Below are 21,158 nucleotides of genomic sequence, written 5' to 3' on the forward strand. Positions count from 1 at the left end.
GCTTTTCCCAGCTGTTTGCAGGGAGGTCTTCACTCGGGTTAGTGAACGTGGCCTGGGTGTGGGTTCAGGAGGCACGAAGCACGTTGTCACCTGAGGGGAGCATGCTCTCGAGCTCTCCCCGAGATTTCCCAGTGGTGCTCTCTCCCTTGAAATACTAATGGACTTCCTTGTTCTCTTCCCAGACTTCTGGTTAATGAAGCCTCCTTCTGTAACTAAAGGATATGAAATATTTTTTTTTAATGTTTATTTTTGACAGAGAGAGTGCATGTGCACGCAAGGGGGAGGCACTGGGGGCGGGGGGTGGGGGGTGCGGACACAGGATCCGAATCGGGGATCCTGATCGGGGAAGAACCCGATGCGGGGCTCGCGCTCACGAACCGTAAGATCACGACCTGAGCTGAAGCCCAGATGCTGACCCGACTGAGCCACCCAGGCGCCCAGGATATGAAATATTCTCGAAACCTGCCATTCCCATCGTGTTTTTGATGGTGTCGGAGAAACACTCTATCGGTGACAGCAATGCCCACACTTTACTAATTCCACGCACAACCGTGCTGAGGAAATGAGAGGAGTAGATACTCGAGATATGAGTGGGCAGGGAGCCTCTTTCCCCTGGGACGGGCTGTGAAGCCGTGTGAACAGCTGCCAGATTCTATTGTCACTAAAAGCGTGCCCTATAAGCAGCTCTCAACTGACGAGGAGCTGTGCGGCTTATGGACAACAATGGCCAAGCTATTGGCCTGTCTGGAAGGCCAGCACTCTCACCAGAGAAGGTACAAATCAGTCCGGGGGGGGGGGCTGAACCGCACTCTTTTCTCAGCGGCCATGGGAGACTTAAGCAGTACCAAGAGTCCCTCTCTCTGGGGTCTTCGACTTGGGGGTCGTGGCCACTGGCCATAGAATCCGGCAAATGGCAGGGGAAAGCCGGCCTACAGAAGGGACGCCCATACGGGGCGCAGCCCTGTGGAAGTCACTATGGGAATCTGAGGGGTGCATTAGAATAGGACATACCTGGGGCGCCTGGGTGGCTCAATCGGTTAAGCGTCCGGCTTCAGCTCAGGTCATGATCTCGCGGCTCGTGAGTTCGAGCCCCGCGTCGGGCTCTGTGCTGACAGCTCTGAGCCTGGAGCCTGCTTTGGATTCTGTGTCTCCCTGTCTCTCTGCCCCACCCCCCGCTTATACTCTGTCTCCCTTTCTCAATAAAAAACATTAAAAAAAAAAAAATTAAAAAAAAAAATGGGTCCTGATGGGAAGAGACACCAATTCTGAAGGGGCTTTGCTTACCCAGTGGTACACGTGGGTGCCCAGAGTGCTATAGGGGAACCGGAACGGAACTTGTGAGTTTGGACCCGAGTCACGTTCCATCAGACCGGGAACACGCTTATATCCCATAATATCCAGCAACAGGCAGAGAGAGGTCCTCCGCAGAGTAACAGTTTGACAGCAGACTGAAAACACTGGTTGTTAAAAACTGGGGAGACAGGGCCTGCAGGGCAATAAGCGGGTTGGTAACTGCAGGTAACGACCGAGAAAGGGACCCGGGTTCCTGGGTGTCCCCTTCTATGGACCCAACACTTTCTGCACACAAATGGGGGAGGGGGGTGGGAGGCGGTCAGGGGCTGGGAGAAAAGCTCCTGGAACTCTGATACAGAAACTCCACGGGAAGCCCCAGAGGGGGCTTTGAATGGACGCAGGGACTGGGAATGTGCAGGCTGAGAATGATGGGGGACGTGTGGACAGAAACTAGAACGTTTCAACAGGCTTGATGGGAAGAGCTGGTCTCAGTCACTGGCTGTTTGACAGAACGGCTAGGACGTCTCCCCAGGTCTGCCCGCAGCTGTAAATCCAAACCTGCTGGGGAGGCCCCGGATAGGGCTGCTCGGGTCGGTGGGACAAAGGTGAAAGCCGAACAAGAGCAGCCCCGTTTGAACGGCGTGAGGGACAGTGGCTTTGTCTCTCTTACTCGAACGCGTGATGGGGACGGATACTGGGTCTCTCTGGGGAACGTGCCGGTACCCAGAGCTGTGGCACAGGTGTGTAAACGGGAACCAGCAAACACCAATGGAGGCTCGCTACCTGGGGAGCACCAAGACGGCCAGAGCCCACGCAGTGTAGACAGGGGCTGGTGGGCTGGCTGGGCCGAGTCTCTGCGCCTTCCTGGGTGTGGGGTGTGGACCGCAGCTTATGGCAAAAGCCCGTCTGCGCGTCCAGCAACAAACAGTGCCGGGATTCTGGACTGGGTGGAGAACGTCCAACTTCCAACTTGCTGTCGGACAGTAGACAGAAGCAGCCCAATCACTGAAGGACGTGAAATCACCCTGCAAGTGAAACACTCCTAACGTCCCAGACGTCGTCCCGAGGCTCAGAACCAGCTGTTTAGAACTTAAGATACCGCGTGCCTTCCACGGGCCGCTTAAGTAGAAACTAAGGCGCGATTGCAAAAGTTTTATTTTTTAAATATCAGGCGAAATGCTCATACAAAACAGCTATTCTGCTGAATTAGCGTCTAAAGTGCTCGAGCTCCCAGAGCATCGCACATGTGCCACCACAGCACACGTGTGCCCTGAGCCAGTGGCAGGGGACGGGCTTTCTTCCCTACAGTTTGCAGAGGTCCCCAGCTGTGTCAGGGGACACGGCCTGCACACAGATTCACACCGTGCGCGGCTCACTAGTGGCCAGCAAGAGCGGAGGCCTGACGTGTCCCGGAGTTTCCCCGCAGGCGCCTTCTTGATTGAAATACCACTGGCTGGAGGCCGTGAGGCCCTGGGTCTCTTCCCAGGCCTCCTGGTTGATCAAGGCCGCCTCTTTACTTGCCTCGGCAGAGAGTTCCAGCACCTGGGCAAAGCTCCTGCAGAAACAACAGGGCAGGTGAGGCCTTTTCGCTCTCTGTGCCCAAGAGCCAGACAGCCGGGGCACCTCAGCCTTCACGGCTGCGGTGTGGGGAAAGGGGTTACTTCCTGTGTGTTCGTGGGAAAACGCGGGAAGCTCCGTCTGAACAGAACCCAGAGACGCCTGTAAGAACAGGACTGGGCAGGCATAAAAGATGATCTCGGGAACACTGACGCCATGTCAGGGACCACGCCACAAAGGAACCGGGTGGTCCTCACGCAGCATACACGATGGCGGGGAAATCCACACTAAAGGAGCGTATCTGGCCAGCCGAACCTGAGACCCTTATCATCTGGAGCCCTCTGATGGGTCCCCCTTCAATCTCAGGGCACGTACAGGGGCAGCAAATGCCCCAGTATGCACCCGGCTGTTCTTCAAGAGTACCTTTCCAGTGTTCTAGGCATTTCAGGAAGTAAATTGAACATCACAAAGGAGAACACCACAAGATTCTTATACCGAAGAAGAGAAGGAAAGCCCCAGAGTGAAGAAAATCCCCTGCGGGCAAGATGCCGGTGGGGGAGCTGGCTGTGGGGAGCACTGGGACCTGGGGCACACGCATGTGAAACCCATCGGGCTATACTGTCAAGGTCTGTGCCTGTTCTCCATGCATTTACACTCCAGTAACAAGTTCTAAGATCACCCCAGGAGACACTTAAAGCGTGAACAGCCGATCCAAGGGCACCTGGAGTGCTGTCACTCTGAGAAAGTAAAGGGCTGGGGCTGTTAGTGCCCCCTTTCTCCCATGTGTGCTGGAGAACGCACACAGGGGTTTGCACTGACTTGGGAGGTGCTTTACCCACTCCCCTCCCCCGCCTCAGTGGACCCTTGCACCCTTGGCCTCTGCAAAACCACAGCTGCCTGCTCTCCTGAGTGTGGCAAGCTGCTCCCAACTTAAAATCTTTTCTGAAATACCTTCGGAGCTCTAGATCCTTCTTTTGGGTCATTTCCTTGAGTTCGCTCAGCAGGTTCAGAGCTTTCAAATTTTCTTCTAAACTGCCGATCCCAAGTTCTCCCAGCAGGTGGCATGTGGTCGTCAATTCACGCTGCAAACTGTCTGGAGGGGAGAAGGGAGGGTCAGCCAAGGGTTTCAAGGCGCCCCAAGCAATGGATGCGAAGGTTGGGCAGCTGACTAGATTTTTCGCGTTCACTGGAATGCTCGTAGGCTACGCTCGCTCGCATCGCATCGTGAAGCTCAAAGGCAGAGAGGATCGGGTGGAGGGCGACATTCACGTGCTGGTACCGCCTCTGTGCCCCTTTGCCGGAGATCATGGCGGCCTGAGATCGTGGGTCAGGTTTGTCCGCCATGCAGGCAGTCACTGGAACAGACCTGGAAAGCCACTTCGATGTCCTCAACAGAAACCTACGCAAAAGGCCAAGGAAGTCTGTGCTACGAGCGACTTAAACCCAAGACCGTGGTTCCCTCTCTCCGTTCCCAGGATCTCTGTGCCCCCACCCCCGAGACAGCAGCCTGTATCCACACTGTGTCCCACCTGCTCTAAGGAGACCAGCACCTGTCCGCTTCTGGCACACACACCTGTACACACGTCACAACTGCACACAGTAACAGCTTGAGACCTCGAGAAGGGTTTTTCCAAACACCTGACCTCTTAATACTTCTAATGGGGGTCTGAATCGCATCCTCCCCAAAAGACACGTTCGGGACCTAATCTTGAGTGCCTGTGAATGTGACCTCCCTGGAAATGGAGTCTTGGTAGACATAACTGAGTTAGAATGAGGTCACAGGGCACGGTCTGATTGGTACCTGGCATCCTTCTAAGAAGAGGGGAATTCAGAAGTGGAATGCTCAAGGGCAAGGCTGTACGAAGACACAGGTGGACCGCAGTGAAGCTGTCACCAGCCAAGGAAAGCCAAGAACCGGGGGCAACACCAGAAGCCAGGAGACAGGCATGGAACGCCTCTTCCCTCAGAGCCTCTAGAAAGGTTCAGCTCGGCTGAGGCCTTGATTTCAGACTTCGGGACCCTGAACTGATGGGAATACGTTTCTATTGTTTTAAGCTGCCCAGTTTGTCACTGATTCCAGGAGCCACAGGACACTTGTACACTCCCCGACCCCAACTCCTGGCAACCACCCATGGCACTTATGAGAGGCAGAGTCCAGGAGCCACAGGCGTGCGCGGCCACTGCGGTAATCCTAAAACCGGATGCCTGCACACAGAGAACTGCTCCACGAGGCTCCTTCCTTAAGACTCCACGCCACTGGCTTCCTATTTCATACTGGGAAAAGCTGGATTAAAAACCATCTCTGTCCGAGATTACCAATTCAGCAACACCCTCTGTGACCTTGAACTGTGTCTATGGAAAGTTCTGGAAGGAAAGTCCATCTGATTTTAGGTGGAGATGTCCTAGTACATCAGCCTCAGACAAAACATACTTAGATGGCTGGCAAGGGCCCTGCCTGGAAATGACCGGATTCCAGGACGGCTGAAAACTTGTTTGGGGAGGATACTTGCTCTAAAGAGAATTTTAAGACCGAGCACGGCACTCTGCACGCCTGCTGATTTCTTCAAAGGGTTGGGCGGGAAGCCTAGGCAAGCGAGGGATCCCACGGAGCTGCTGAGAAGGAAGGACAGGCAGGGGATCAGCAGGTCTGAAGAGACCCGCCCCCAGTCTCAGGGGATTACATCTGCTCCCCAGGAGTGCCTTTCAGCAGGGCTTGGAATTACTGGCCCGTTCCACCGACCTGGGTTCAAATCCCAGCACGGTCCTTACGTGGGGCACAAGTCTCGACAAACCCCAGCTCTGCCGGCCCCCGTGTCCTCTGCCATCTGATGAGGGATGCGCCATCCGCGTGACGCGACACAAGCGGATAAAGGTGGCTGGCACACAAGGAGCGCCGACACGCACGGGCCACTCGCTGGACCCGCTCCCTGTCCAGGAGCCGCCCTGTTTCCTACCTAAGAACTGCTGCCTGTCCCCGTCCAGGTGGATTGATTTCACCGGAAGCTCATGCCTCGTGGTGTCCAGGGCCGTCGCGAACGTCTTGTACTGCTCCTTAAAGCGCTCGGCCACAGCCTCGTAGGGGCTGAGCATCTCAATCTGCAGGCAGGAGAGAATGAGCTTTGTCAGACAAGACTCAGTCGTGCACTTGGGGAGTCCAACGGTCCGTGTGAGGTGAAGACACGCTGTTCTTTCAGAATCTCCTAAGGAATCCTCCAGGAAGCTTACATGGGTGTGGCAGCTCTCCAAAGGCTCAGCCGACAGCAAAGTGGCCCAGGCCGCCTATGAACATGGTTTCCAGAACATTCCAGGACCAGGCCCTCACCCTAGGGAGCTTGGGCCCTCCTGCTTCAGAGAATTGAGCTGAAATGTCTGCCCCCTTGTAAGGCTACCCCAGCAACCCCCTTCTCCTTCATACATGCTGTCAGGGTCCTCGTGGGGGGTTGTAAGGACACATTTGCTTACTTGTCTTTCCTTTTCCTAACACTGTGAGTTCCATGAGAACTGAGACCTTGATCTTAGGTCAGGGCCTGGCCGCAGGGTGTGCTCTCTGTTTCTCTCTCTCACACACACACACACACACACACACACACACACACGGTATTATGGGTTGATCGCGTTCCCCCAAATTCCTCTGTTGATGTCCCAACTCCCAGCACCTCAGAACACAACCTGATTTGGAGACAGGGTCTTCACAGAAGTAACGGAGTTAAGATGAAGTCGTTAGGGTAAGTGGGCCCTGATCAGAGTTCGAGACATGCATCAGGCTCTGTGCTGATGGTGCAGAGCCTACTTGGGATTCTGTCTGTCTCTCTCTCTCTCCCTCTCTCTCTCTCTCCCCCTCTCTGCCACTCGAGTTTTCTCATTCCCAGGGCTCTGTCCCAGTGATGACCACACGGCACCAAGACCTCGTCTCCCACCAGCACCCTGGCCCTGCAGGGAGGCCCGGACTGCATCTTCGTGTCACTGAGCACAAGCGACAGGTGCCTAAAGAACACGTGCACGTGTGTGATGAAGGGACAGGTCCCTGCGGCTGGTTGGTACTTGACGTCACAGCCCCATCCTCTTAGAAGCTGTCACAGACTGACACCCAGCGGTGTCAAAAGCTGGCCGCAGAGTGAGAGCCCGGCGGCAGTGACACGTACCGTCAACAGTCCCTCCAACTTCCCCGCCGGGACCACCCCTCCGGGACACGTGGCTCGGAGACCAGTCACCGCTGACCTGAGCGTCTAGGATGTCTGCCAGCTCCCGCTTCCTCTGACAGAGGAGAAGTTTGCGCTTCAGCTCGTGGGCCTTTTTCTGCAGCTTCTCCCTCTCTTTGCACATTAGTAATAAGTTTCTTTCTGCCTTTTCTTCGAATGGAACCAGGTTGTTCTCCATCTGTTGAGTGTGCAACAAGAGCTCAGGCCGGAGGAAACTCCTCTCTGCGGCTGACAAAGGCCACCTTCCACCCACATCACGCGGGAACGAGGCTCCGTTCTCACCTTTACGGCCAGTAGAGTCAGGAGCAACGTTTGAGATTCCATCATTTCCATCGACTCAGACGGGCCCTCGAGGGTGAGAAAAAGACATTTTTGGTTGCCGACGAATTGGTATAAATCTAGCTCTCTCCCCCAGAGGGGCAGAAACCTAACCTTTACAAACTTTACTCAGTTCAGGAGTTTGAGGATTCTCTCCTGTAGGTCAACCCACTGTGTCTACTTTCCAGTTTAGTCTTTTTGGGCACTCTGGGAGAAGGCAGAGGAAGGTCTGGCCCCCTCCCATGGCTGGCTGGTGAAGGGCCAGCCAGGGGGCACCCATCGGTCACCGCCGCACCAGAACCAGGTCTCGGGCCTCCCACCCCCGTGAGACCGCAGCCCAGCTGTCCTCCCCTGGGGACACGGCCCGGCCCCCGGCCTCCCCGAGCACGGCACCGGCAAATAAGGCCCCAAATCTCATTTTTCACGCGATCTCGTGTTCGTAACTACTCCTGTATGTGTACTTGGGGAAACGTAAGCTCTAGGAACATTCTGAGAACACGCGTGGTCTCCGGTTTGTCCTAAAACGCACGGCTGGCTTGTTCAGTCACAAAGCCTCAGGGCCTCGAGTGGCACCTGAATGGGGCAGGAGCTGGTATCAGCTTTCTCTGAGTAGCTTCCCTTTCATTTCAGACACTTACTGGGCTCTTCTTCTGTGAAGCCGAAAAGGACGTCGACTCGGTTTTCTTTGACATCGTTTTTTCTAACTGCGGAGTCTTTCTAACCATGCTTTTGTCTAAGGCCAAGGAGAGCATTTTGAAGGTGAGAGGAGCTTCCTTCGGAAGCCGACTGGGACAACCCCCCGCTAGGGAAAGCAGGGGCAGGGCGGACGGCTTACCGTTGATGGCCGAGAGGTCCAGGTCAGGCGGGGCGGTGCCGTGCCCTTCCAGCAACGTGGACTGCAGGTCTCCTTTCCCAATGCCACTGCTGTCTGTGGGCCCAGGGAGAACCCCCAGAGGTCAGCACGGTCTGCAAGGTACTGCACACCTCCGTCGGGAAGCCGGCAACCTCTCTGGATGCTACCACCTGCTTCCAAAAACTCAGCTTCTTGGGAGGTGAGCAGCACCGAAGGCTAAGAAAGCTTTGCAACTCCCCAGCCAGCGGGTTGAATGGATTTCTAAGTAGAACTAGAAATGAGACGCAGGCTTTATAAGCCTTTCTGCGTAGCTTAATAAAAAAATGCTGTGTTCTGGGTAGGAAGTCTGGTACGCGCCATGTACTTGTCCTTCCCTGTGTTTTTCCCTTCTTTCTCCAGCGGCTTCTGGACTGTTCATCTTCCCTGGGAGTTCCCTTCATCTTTACCTCTATTTAAAACTGGGAAATTATGCCTTACACCGTCTAAAATGGGCCCTGGGGTACTGCGGGCTTCAACTAGGCAAGGGCTCCAGCGGGCTGCAAAACGAACAGACAGTATGTGGAATTCTCTGTCGTGTTAGGAACTAAACAGAAAGTGATTTAATGAGCAGCCGTGAGGGGCGCCTGGGTGGCTCAGTCGGTTAAGCGTCCGACTTCGGCTCAGGTCATGATCTCGCGGTCCGTGAGTTCGAGCCCCACGTCGGGCTCTGTGCTGACAGCTCAGAGCCTGGAGCCTGCTTCGGACTCTGTGTCTCCCTCTCTCTCTGCCCCTCCCCTACTCATGCTCTGTCTGTCTGCCTCTCTCTCTCTCCCCCTCTCTCTCTCAAAAATAAATAAATGTTAAAAAAAAAATTTTTAATGAGCAGCCGTGAAGTTGAGGAAATGAGTATGTGGAGATAAATAGAGCGAAATGACGATCTGTGGGGTATGCTGCCCTTTGTTAGGATTTTTGAAAAGTTCTAGAGAAACAAAATCTACCTCGTGGGTGAGGAGGGAGATGAGACTTTATTGCTATTGTTTTTGCACTGGTTATAGGTTTTGTCATCCACGTGTACAGACAGCATTTCCACTGAGAAAAGTAACCTCCTAGGGAGCTAGACGGTGGAGCTCGAATAAGCAGTCTCTCTTAATTATCATGGTTATGCTTTTTTCCTTAATGTGTATTTATTTTTTAGTATATGTGCTGCCGAAGCGAGCACAGTGTTTATTTATTTTTGAGAGATAGCGTGCGCGGGGGAAGGGCAGAGGTGGGGGAGGTGGGGTGGACGGAGACAGAGGATCCAAAGGGGGCTCCGTGCTGACAGCAGACGGCCCGACGCGGGGCTCGAACTCATAAACCGTGAGATCATGACCTGAGCCGAAGTTGGACGCTCAACGGACTGAGCCACCCAGGCGCCCCCGGATGTGGCCAGCCCCATTTCTGACCCCTCTGGGTTGTACTCCAGCCTTCCCGGCTTGACCCACGGCCCTCAACCCAACTGCATGAGGAGAGACCAGACAGCCGGCCCCAGTTTCACGTGCTGTTTCTCAGTCATGCCCCCGGGTCAAGAACAGCACAAATGCTGACAAACATCTAGACCAGGACCAGCAAATTTTCAAGCCCCCAAAATGTAACTACTGCTGTTGACCGGAGGCCCTACCGACAAAATAAAGTCAATCAGGGTGTATTTTCTATGTTGTATGTATTATACACGGCATCCTTACACACGCTGTATCGCTCTTCTATGTACGTTCTTATACGTACCACATCCTTACGACAAAGTAAGCTAGAGAAAAGGAAACGTTAAGGAAGTCACGAGATAAAATACGTTCACACCACTGCACTATGACAAACCCGCACATAAGTACACCCAGGCGGTTCAAACTCGTGTTGTTCAAAGGTCAACTGTACTTCATTTTTAACGATGAGACTCAAAGCTGTTGCCGTTTTGAACAAGGAGGTGTGGGCCAAGAAACGGTTTTGCTTTTTGTGAGCTGCTTTCGTGCCAAAGAGCTGCCGGTGATCGCTGGAGAAGTGGGCACGTGACGAGCTGGAGGAAGCGCCTGGGGAGAGGCCTTCCCAGAGTCCGGGATGGGCACACGGATTACAACGGAACACCTAATACACAGTGACGATCTGAGTGGGGGATCATGAGGGAGTTTCCACCCTCCTTGTCCACTTTCCATTCTTTTTTACAAGGAACACCTATGTCTACAATCAGGAAACTGCAAGGTTTTCGTATCACTTTGGGGACAGCTTCTGGAACGGGTCAGGGGACACCATTACGAAGAAGACCTAACCCAAGGTGGCGAGAGACAGGAAGATGAGGCCTCACGCCCCTTCTGAGTCTTGCTTCCGGAAGTCCCACCCAAGAAATAGTCACGTGACCAAGGAAGCGCCATGTTGGAAAGGTGGCTCTTCTCCGGGGCCATACAGGACGTAACCTCCCCTTTCCCCCTGCCATTTCCCTACAGCTCCCCGCATGCTGCAAATTTGTCCTCACACGGAAACACTTTAACTAGCTGCTGCTTCTGACACTTCTCAGAAAGAGGGAGGTTGACTTTAGCGTACTTGAAAACAAAATTCACCACCGTGTTCATCCCTTACTGAATGGACTTCAGAGCTGTCTCCCACCCTCCTCCATCTTTACACACCTTTGCTCTTCTGGAGCAGGTGGACTCTCCTTGTACCTTCAGGCATCTTCCCACTGGTCTTTAATGCATCTGCTGCAGAAGCCTGTTAGAGGAACACATGACACTTAGGGCAAAAGACACCTCCCCTGCACGAGAAGGGGCCCCTTCATGGTCTGTGCAATTTGCACCTGCTATTACTTGGAAGCAAGGCGTTGACAAAAAGAGTTCTGACCTGTAATTACCATATACACGGGATGAACTAATTATGTCAAAAAGGATACCCTCACATGCACAGAATATAGGAAAACACCAAAAAGTGTACCAAGGATTATCTCTGGCACGGCAGGTTCCAGTTGACTGATATTCTACATGCTTTATAGTATTTACAAGATTTTTATTTTATTTTATTTTATTTAAGTAGGCTCCGTGCCCATCATGGGGATCGAACTCATGACCCTGATATCCAGAGTCACACGTGCTCTACCAACTGAACCAGCCAGATGCCTCCCCCCTGCCCTGCATTTGCCAGTTTTAGACAAACAACATATTACTTCAGTCATCAGGAAAAATAAAAGTTTTGTACAGGTATTAATCTTCAAAACATTAAAAAAAAAAAAAGGCATGCAGAGTTGGCAAACCATTACAATAACATACAAGCAAAAAGAAAATCTCGTAAAGAGCAAGAATATTTCCATGCGTAGACACCACTCCTATTCAACCCCCTACTGGAGGTCCCAGAATAAAAAATAAAAGGTAAACAGATCAAAAAGCAAGAAGTAAAACTCTCTTCTTACAGATATGACATGATTTACAAAGAAAATCCCAAACGCTACTCAAACTAATAAAGTTTATTTAGCAAGATTGCAGGATACAGGGTCAACATAAAAATAGCTCATTTCTAGCAATGAACAAATCTGGAAAGTGAAATTCAAAGACAGTACTATATAAAAGTTCTCAGTAAGGAAAAAACAAAGCTATGTATAGTGATAGGTATTGACTAGATTTACTGGGGCAACCATTTTGCAACATATACAAATGCTGAATCATTATGTTGTATACCTGAAACTAATATAACTTATGTCAATCATACCTCAAATTAAAAACCAATTTCTTCATTTATAAAAAAAGAAAGGGGTGCCTGGGTGGCTCAGTTGGTTAAGCGTCTGACCTCGGCTCACATCATGATCTCACAGTTTGTGGGTTCGAGCCCCGCGTGGGGCTCTGTGCTGACAGCTCAGAGCCTGGAGCCTGCTTCAGATTCTGTGTCTCCCTCTCTCTCTGCCCCTCCCCCACTTGCCTTGTCTCTTTCTCAAAAATAAATAAAAATTACAAAAAAAAAGAAAAAGAAAACACAGTATCACGTATAGCAGCACTAAAAACCACCAGATACTTAGGTATAAACCTAACAAAATATAGGGAAGGCCTATAAGGAAAGGAAGGCCAACATGACCAAATAAATGGATAGGTGTACCACATCCATACATTGAAAGGCTTGGTGTTTTTAGGATGCTATCCTCCCTAAACGGATGCACAGATTCAATACATTCAAGATCCCAGCAGAAATTTTGGCAGAAAACGGCAAGCAAAGTCTAAAACTTACATAGAAAAGCAAAGGGACTAGGAGAGCCAGTGTTTGGCGAATAGAGTGGGAGAATTCACACTAACTGATTTAGAGACTACAGTGAGCTTGGCATCTAGAACTGGCTTAAGGACACGTAGATCAATGGGAAAAAATGGAATCCAGAAGTGACGCGCACAAAAAAGGTCAAGTGCTTGTCAGCAGAGGTGGTGACAATACAATGGGAGAAGGAAGGTCCTTTCAACCAATGGTGCTGGAACAAGAGGACATCCATACACTTAAAAATGAACTTCAATTCCATTATCACACCAGATACCAAAATTAATTCAAACTGGATCACAGACCCAAATGTAAAATCTAAAACTATAGAAGTCATAGAAGAAAACATGGGAGAAAACCTTTGTGATCTTGCATTAGGCGAAGATTTCTTAGGTGAGATACCAACAGCATGGCCCATAAAAGCAGAAATCCATTAAGATGGACTTCATCAAAATTGAGGATTCAATTCTCCTCAAAAGACCCTACAGAGAAGGACAAGACAAGCTACACTCTAGGAGAAAATATCTGAAAATCACCATAAAGGGTTGGGGCCCAGGGGAGAGAAAGAGTTCTCCAAACTCAACAAGGAGAAAACAACCCAATTTAAAAATGGGCAAAAGATCTGAAAGAACACACCAACAAAGATACAGGAAGCCAGTAAGCACATGAAAAAATACTCAAGATCAGGGGCGCCTGGGTGGCTCAGTCGGTTAAGCGTCTGACTTTGGCTCCGGTCGTGATCTCGCGGTCCGTGAGTTCGAGCCCCGCGTCGGGCTCTGTGCTGACAGCTCAGAACCTGGAGCCTGCTTCGGATTCTGTGTTTCCCTCTCTCTGACCCTCCCCCCGTTCATGCTCTGTCTCTCTCTGTCTCAAAAATAAATAAACGTTAAAAAAAAAAAAATTAAAAAAAAAAAAAAGAAAAAATACTCAAGATCAGCGGTTGTTAAGGAAAATGTAAATTAAAACCACAACAAGATACCACTTCACACCCACCAGAATGGTTTCCATCTCACAAGTACCGACTGGAACTCTCCACAGCGGAGCCACTTTGACCTGGAGCCACTTTGGGTAACAGGTGAGCAGTTTCCTACAAAGCCAAAAATACACCTACCCTACAATTCCTCTCCTGGGAGACCCGAGAACGCATCTACACGGAATCCCACAACAGGAATGTTTGAGGTGGCTTTGTTCACAATTGCTAAAAATGGGAAACAAACCAAATGTCCTTCCCTCGCAAACGCTAAACACAGCATGGAACATTCTTCAGCCATTAGAAGGAACCAACACTCACTGTGACAGGCAACCACAGGGAGAGACCTCCTCTCCTTTACGTGAAAGAGGCCAGACGCAAGAGGCTGCATCCCGTGTGACACCTTTTAAATGACCTTCCGGAAAAGGCAAGCCTACAGAAACGGAAACAGGTAACCGCCTGGGATGCAGTGGGGCTGGCTTCATTGGAGCACCGAGGGATCTTGGGAGTGACAGACTGTTCGGTATCTTGACTGTGGTGTGTCTGTGACTGGGTGAGTTTTTGCCCAAACTCGCAGAACTGTAGGCTGGAGAGTGACGCCTCACTCTACGTAAACTGTATGTTAAGAGATGGGAAAAAAAAAAAAAAAAAAAGAAGAAGAAAGAAAATGGACAAGCTCTTAGAGATGGAAACTACCTCAGCAGGGAGACACATAGGGCGCTGTAAACAAGTCTGCAAGACGACATTAAAATTATGAGGCACGGACTGTGATCTTTTGTTGAAAATCACTTCAACAAAATCACTCTGGCTGATGACGTGTCCGTGTAGGCTCATCAGTTACAAATGTGCATCTCTCTGGTGGGGGGGGGGGGGGGGGGTGTTGACCAGGGAGGCTGTGAGGGTGTGGGGCAGGGATTCTACGGGAAATCTCTGGATTTCTGCTCAATTTTGCTGTGAACCTAAAACTCCTCTAAAAAAAAAACCAAAAAAAACAACTAAGTCTGTTGAAAACAACAAACCACGCCCAAGGAGTGACATCAGTTTGTGAAAAGGTTTCCTTTTTCCTCAAGTTGGATCTTAAGTCACACTATTACTTAAGTTTGTTTATGTATGTAATCCTTCTCAAAGACCCGGTAGGTGTTTTTCAAACACCAGTCAAGGGGGCACCTAGGTGGCTCAGTTGGTTGAGCGTCTGACTCTTCCTGATTTTAGCTCAGGTCGTGATCTTGCAGTTTGTGAGTTTGAGCCCTGCATCAGGCTCTGCACTGACAGTGCGAAGCTTGCTTGGGATTTTCTCTCTCTCCCTCCCTCTCTGCCCCTCCCCTGCTCTCACCTTAGTTCTCAAAATAAATAAACTTAAAATTCTATAAATACCCGCCAAGGCCAAAGACTGTGTGCTGGGCACCCGACAGAACTGTTTCAGGACAGAATCCAGAAAGGAATTATCAAGCTGAAAGGCAGGAACAATTTCAGGTTTCAATCGAGGTCATGTCTTTGCAAAGGGGATCCTCAGAGAGACCGCCGCTCACAAAAGAGACTCAAGACTGGGAACGAAGGATGAGACAATCACAGAGGCTGCTGGGTAAAATCCCCGAAAGGCTTGTTCGGGGACCATGCTGTGCCTGGCTCACGTGACTTGTGTCAGAATTCCAAGTTCTGATGGAACTCTATTCAGAACGTTCAAAAAACAGTCGTTACCTTTTTGGTGGTTTTCTTCTCGTACTGCAGGTATCGGGACTCAACCACTCTTCCACCTGTGGGGGACACGTTGTTGGTTTATAACAAAACTACAACAGTGGAGTGTGAGAACTGGCCCACCCCCCCGCCCCTGCCATGGAGAGCCCGGTACTATGCCCCCTCACCAACCCCCCCCCCGCCCCCCATCAACAGCAGGGACAGCAGAACTGTTCCTCCTTGCTCCTCTCAGATCCTGTCCTTTGGCAGCCTCGAGCATGTATGGGACACCAACTGTATACAACAACATGGATGGGATACTTGCGGCATCCAAGTCGCTGGGCTAGGGACAGAGCCCCAGAGAGCTGCAGGAGCTATGATGGAGGAATATGAGGGAATAAGCTCAAAGCAGAAAGTGGATTCAGGGGCAGGGAAGGGACAGGAAGCAAGACTTTCCACAGAGGGGCACGTATTTGCCTCCTCCTGTCTTTCCCAGCTCACTCCCTGCGGTCAAGACCCCAACCACCCCTTCCTTCACCCAGGTCTGTGTATGACCCACTCATGGTACAGGACTTTCACGCCTCTTTACCCCCTTACCTAGCTTAGGACTGCTCGGGAGCCATGCTCAGCACCAAGCCATACATCTTGGTGACAGCGCAGCCCCAGGCACCCTTCCTGCTGCTCTGTGGCAGCAAGGGGGTGTCTCTAAACAGCCCCAGTGACCACGCACAGTCCTCTGCTCTGTCTCCCCCCCCCTTTCTCCTGGACCCTCCCTTGCACTTTCTCCTCCCACTTCCCACAGGGGGCCCATCCCTCCAGTTAGCTAGGGACCAGATTCCACTTCACTGGCAAGACAGAAGCAGCCCCAGGAGACCCTCCCACCTCAGCATCCAGCAGCCTCCCAAGTTCAGGGCCATATCCCGGCCCCACCACGTGGAGGGACCTCTGTGCTTTGGGGTAAAGCAAACCCTCCACTCTAGGTGCCAGAGCCCGGCCCTCACCCCCACTCCCCAATCCCAGTCCCCCTCTCCAGTGGTCTTCCTGCCATTATTTCTCCCTCCACCTAGACCCTCTGCCCCCACTTCTCCACTCCCCTTTACGATGCCAGCTCCTCTTCCTCTCCTCTCTCCTGAATCACTCTGGTCCAGTCTGGCTTTCCCGATCACCACTGCACCAAAGAAACCCCTTTCGGCAAGACCGCTGAGATCTCCCCGCCCCAAAGCCCACCAACCAATTCTTAGTCCTCACTCTGAGCACAGCACTTGCTGGCACCCTCCTCCCTAAAACACCCTGTGTCCTCCTGGCCGGCTGCCCCCTTGGTGGCTGAGAATGGGCTGCCTTGCAGATCCATTAGCTGGTAAAGCCTGAGTGCCTCCACGCACCTCGCGCATCTCATATTCCCACCTCGCTGCCCTCACTCCTGTTCCTGACACCGTGACCACTTTTGCTGTCCCTCCAACCAGCAGGCACGTGCCTGCACCTGCCCTCCTTCCCAGCTCCGCTCAGCCCAGCACCTCCCTTGGACCAGGAAGCCACCCACATCCTGTTCTATCCACAAGGTCCAACACACCCCATGTCTCCTTACTTCTCCATCTGATGCGTAGCCAGTCTGGTTTGCTCAAGGCTAAATGCCACTGCCCAGTAGGGAGTAGGTGCTCAGCCCGGCATCCAGTGCACGATTCTACGCTTTTTCTAGGCACACCCAGAGCTCAGAGATGTCCCCTTTTTACTGAAGAGACCCAGAAAGAGTGACACGATTAACATCACACAGTTTGACAACTTGGTTAAGTGACACGGTGATCCCAACCGGATCTTCATGCCAGGATTTCATCTTTCACTGGGGCTGGAGATGCGGCCACAGCCCTGAGTGGAAAGGAGGTACATCCAGAGTTCATGGGGAGCATGGAGCTGGACGAGGAGCTAGTGGTTGGCCCGAGTGAGCCCTGGATATGGAAGAGCCACGCCTGCGGGGTGAGCGGGCTCAGACGATCGGGCAGGAGGCATTAAGGGTCAAGGCCAAGAACAGGCAGGGGCCGGGAGAGAAAAATCAAGATACACCAAGGGTCTGCCGCTGGACGTCAAGTGAGGATCAGGGCAAAGAACACCCCACTCCCCCCCCCCCCCCCTTCTAAGCACAGGAAACCATCCTGCTTTCAGTCCAACACCATCAGCAAAGGGTTTTGCTCCTCTGGAAGGATCGGAGGCCTGGGGTTCCTTGAACATCTCTGACAAGCAGTTTCAAGTTTCCAGAAACTAAAATGTACGTGTTTGTTTTAAACAGGGGTGGATTCTCCACAGAAGCAGTATTGTGACGAAGGATATAATTTGCGTTCAAGAACCAGACCACGTGTAAACATAATAAACGTTAGAGACGAGATCATCGAGCAGCACTGGAGCCTATGAACCTCCAGTCCCTTGGAACTGGAATTCTGCTCTAACTCTGCACTGGCCCACAGCACACTTGGAGGAAAACAGTTCACTGTGTCAGAGGCTTGAGCTCCAACGAGGGGGATCCTCCAGTCTACTGCCCCAAGTGGCACTGACTGCCAAGAGTCAAGGGAGGCTGTGAGCAGTGACTGCAGACCCACACGGGGACCCCAGATGTGGGCACGCCCCCGAGGCGCTTACAGAGAAGAAACGGAGACTCCAGGGGTCAATAACAAGTTCGGATCATGCTCTCCTCACCCACACTTCCTAGTGGCGAGTCCTGCGCACAGCCCGTGACGCGCCCCCCCACGGCTGGAAGGGCCCGCTGCCCTTGGATGACGTCCGCCGGGACCTGCCGCACCCCTGGCTGCAGGGCTGGGTGACCAGATTCAGCATCACACGAAGGAGTGTGTGAAATAAAGTCCTAGCTTCCCTGCTCCGGCCCGGGCTTTTCTTCCCCAAAAGCACTTTCTGAAACTGGATCGTGAGGTAGCTTGCAATTTTGCTCACCTTGTGTTCTGCTTCCTTTCATCTTAGCACGACTAGGAGTACCGGGGCCCCCCGAGGAAGGCTTCCTAGAAGAGGGAGATGGGGGTCTTGTTAACATAGTTGGCTAGGCTCAGGGAAGGCAGCGAGGAGCCTGGGCTTCCTCGGGACAACCCAGTCCCGGCACCCTGATGTCCGCGAGTCCGGGCCGCCTTCACTGGAACACAGACACAGAGCTCCTGCCCGGCCAAAGCTGAGGAGGGCCCAGAGGGGTAAGAGTGAGAAGAATGGGCATGTTTGCCAAGCCTCAAAGATCTCAACTTCGGTCAGGGGTTCATTAATTCAGCAGGCGTTTAAGTGCCAACTGTATGCGCCTGATGCCACCTGGTAAAGGGAGACGGAGCTCCTTCCTGAGAGGCAAAAACAGCGTTTTCCCGTCAGGCAATGTGAAGAGTGCCCCGGACAGGCAAAGAGGTGGGGGATAGGCGAGAGACAAAGCCCTGTTTGCTCAGGTTCGTGGCGAAGGATGTCCAGAGACAGGGATCAACAAGGCCAAGGGCACAGGGCAGAGAAGAATGATGTCGAAATGGCAACTGATCAGCCCTATGGCTTTGCAGGGAACCCAGGCAGGGATACGGGATCAGGAGGAGAGAAAGCTGGGCTGGGCTGGGCTGGCAGAGTCCTGACTTCCCAGCTTAAAGGCTCAGATCTATTTCTATAGGCTCCTAACTGGTAACCTTTCTCTGTAAAGGGCCAGACAGTAAATATCTTCTGCTTCATGGGCCATAGGTTCCTGCCAGAAAACAAGGAACCCTGAATGTTATTCAGCCCTAAAAAGACGTACTGATACATGCTAAAATGGATGAATCTCAAAAATATTATCCTGGGGGCACCTGGCTGGGCTCAGTTGATGGGGCATGCGACTCTTGAGTTCGAGCCCCACAATGGGGGTAGAGATTACTTCAATAAATAAACCTTTTAAAAGTATATATATTATCCTAGGTAAAAGAAGCCAGGCACATAAGGCAACATTTTGTATGATTTCATGTGAAAAGTCCAGAACAGGCGAGTGAGACAGAAAGCTGATTGGTGGTTGTCAGGGGCAGCAGGCTGCAGGAAGAACGGGGAGTGACTGCAAATACATACAAAGTTTCCTTCTGGGCTGGTGAAAATGTTCTAGAACTAGACAGAGTTGGTGGCTGCACCTTGTGAAGATGCCTTGTGAAGGCCATTAAATCGCTTGCTTTAAAATGGTTAATTTGGGGCGCCTGGGTGGCACAGTTAAGCGTCCGACTTCAGCCAGGTCACGATCTCGCGGTCCGTGAGTTCGAGCCCCGCGTCAGGCTCTGGGCTGATGGCTCAGAGCCTGGAGCTTGTTTCCGATTCTGTGTCTCCCTCTCTCTCTGCCCCTCCCCCGTTCATGCTCTGTCTCTCTCTGTCCCAAAAATAAATAAATGTTGAAAAAAAAAATTTTTTTTTAAATAAAATGGTTAATTTGATGTTATGTGCCTTTCATCTCTATTTAAGGAAAGAAAGAATGAAGCCTGATGTCATGGGGGAGAGGGAACCTTGAATCAGGAGAGTCAGCGATGCCTCCCAGGTGTCCCGTCTGGGCAAGGGGGAATGCCACGAACAGAGACCAGCAACTCAGAAGGTGCACATTGAGGGGCGGGGCAGGGCAGGGGCCTGGTGCTGTAACCCCTGCTGACATCAGGACACAAGCCCCACTGGTCACAAAGTGACCTGTTCAGCTCACGGCAGCCACCTCCTGTATGGCACGTTCTGAGGACCCCAAGTCGGTGCTGGGCCACAGTGGGGAGAGGCAACCTCACAAATGCTCACTAGGTGCCGGAAGCTCTGCTCCTTCGCAAAATCCTCCCAATCCTACAACTACCTCACTGTTGGCCTGCTTTATCCTTGTTTTCCAGACGAGGACCTGAGGGTTTGAACAGGTCACCCCTGGCAAGTCTCAGAGCTGGCAAGGGACAGAGCAAAGATTCCCTATGGGGTCAGAGCTAGGGCTCTGGAGTCAAACTGAATGTGGGGAGGGGAGTTCATTGCACCTGTGCCAGCCTCTGGTACCACCCCCCCTCCCCCCCAAAACGTCGGAGAGACTAATGGGAATCTCAGGATAACGCAGGGTGGTGAAAACCCAACCGATTTCAGCCGGCCTATTTAACTTCAATTTGCACTGGAACAATAAACATGGGCCGAAAGCACAAATAAAACAAACCCAGCCCAAGCATCACACCTGGCACCGCCAAGTGTTCAAAGTCTGTCTCTCTTGTTCCTGCTGTGACAAATGACCTTCCCTCCCTGAGCCTCTATTATGTCACCTGTAAATGGGATGAGTAGAAAAAAAGAGACTGGAAAGATTAAAGGAGATAGTTTAGTGGCCCAGCACTGTCCACTACAAAACGTTAACTGTAATAACCCCAGATCACATTCAGGAGCCACGCACTGTTGTAAGAGCTTTTCAGTTTCACACAAGGCCTACGAGACTGAGCCGCGGCGTCATTCCGCCGATTTCGCAGGGGAGGAAGGCGGAAGCACAGAAAGGTTAAGCCACTAGCCAAGGCTCGCCCCGCACCCACATAACTGACTCGGGACTCAAGGTCTAGTTCCGCGCCCACGCTCCCGAGCATGCGCAGAGGCCGCACCCCGCCTCCCCGAGCCTGTGCACCCTCGGGGGGTCCAGAAGGGATCAAATCCCCAACCCCCAACGCTGCTGGCCCTCCCCCACCAGTTCCCGGCCATGGCCTTCTCGCCGGCACCGACAAAATCCAGGCCCGCGGCGCCTCAACTCACCCAGCACTGCGCCCCGACGAATCCGCCATTTCCCGCCTTTAACTCAAAGGCCGGCTCTTCAAGTCCGTGTGCCCGCCCCCTCGCTCCGGACCGGGCCATATTGCGGCGCCATAGGAGGGGTGGCCACGGACCTCGGGGAGCGTGCCTGCGGGTGGAGCGGGCGAACCCGGCTCACGCGCCTCGCTGTGTTCCCCTCACACTTGGTTTCATCCACCAGAGGCAGGAGGCGGTGGCCGGAGCCCGTAGGGAGGAGGCGGGTCTTCGGGACGCTCCGCCCTGCGGCGCTCTGGCGTCACGCCCCAGCCCCGCCCCTCCGAAACCCGGAAGCGGGAGCGCGCGGGGG

The 21,158-nt window shown here is 52.4% G+C and overlaps 1 protein-coding gene across 5 annotated transcripts; it reads right to left on the reverse strand.

The window, feature by feature from the left end:
* Nucleotides 1-2,431: 2,431 nt before the first annotated feature.
* HAUS8 (HAUS augmin like complex subunit 8) lies at nucleotides 2,432-21,037 on the reverse strand. 5 transcript variants are annotated; one of them, XM_047849584.1, is made up of 12 exons: nucleotides 18,032-18,096; nucleotides 16,680-16,823; nucleotides 15,119-15,174; nucleotides 13,742-14,035; nucleotides 10,854-10,935; nucleotides 8,203-8,295; nucleotides 8,006-8,100; nucleotides 7,332-7,397; nucleotides 7,069-7,227; nucleotides 5,805-5,946; nucleotides 3,802-3,943; nucleotides 2,432-2,848 (listed from the first exon to the last, which is right to left on the reverse strand). In XM_047849584.1, exons 5-12 carry the CDS (start codon nucleotides 10,897-10,899, stop codon nucleotides 2,650-2,652), a joined length of 942 nt encoding a protein of 313 aa, XP_047705540.1. In that variant the 5' UTR covers nucleotides 10,900-10,935; nucleotides 13,742-14,035; nucleotides 15,119-15,174; nucleotides 16,680-16,823; nucleotides 18,032-18,096; the 3' UTR covers nucleotides 2,432-2,649. The 5 variants fall into 5 exon arrangements, with proteins under 5 accessions (XP_047705540.1, XP_047705536.1, XP_047705537.1 ...); XM_047849580.1 differs by lacking the exons at nucleotides 13,742-14,035; nucleotides 16,680-16,823 and adding an exon at nucleotides 20,816-21,037; XM_047849581.1 differs by lacking the exons at nucleotides 13,742-14,035; nucleotides 16,680-16,823 and adding an exon at nucleotides 20,469-20,568.
* Between the last annotated feature and the right edge of the window lie 121 nt (nucleotides 21,038-21,158).

Source organism: Prionailurus viverrinus, chromosome A2 (assembly GCF_022837055.1).
Source record: "Prionailurus viverrinus isolate Anna chromosome A2, UM_Priviv_1.0, whole genome shotgun sequence".
NCBI classification, from domain to species: domain Eukaryota; kingdom Metazoa; phylum Chordata; class Mammalia; order Carnivora; family Felidae; genus Prionailurus; species Prionailurus viverrinus.

What these genes read in the sequence shown, in the direction of transcription:
- HAUS8 (XM_047849580.1), bottom strand. Translation starts at nt 20,844, where the DNA reads ATGGCGGATTCGTCGGGGCGCAGTGCTGG. An exon ending in GGACAGGCAGCAGTTCTTAG is followed by an intron (nt 3,944 to 5,804) that starts GTAGGAAACAGG and finishes TCTCCCCTCCAG; the next exon opens with ACAGTTTGCAGCGTGAATTG. An exon ending in AAGGATCTAGAGCTCCGAAG is followed by an intron (nt 2,849 to 3,801) that starts GTATTTCAGAAA and finishes TTGTTTCTGCAG; the next exon opens with GAGCTTTGCCCAGGTGCTGG.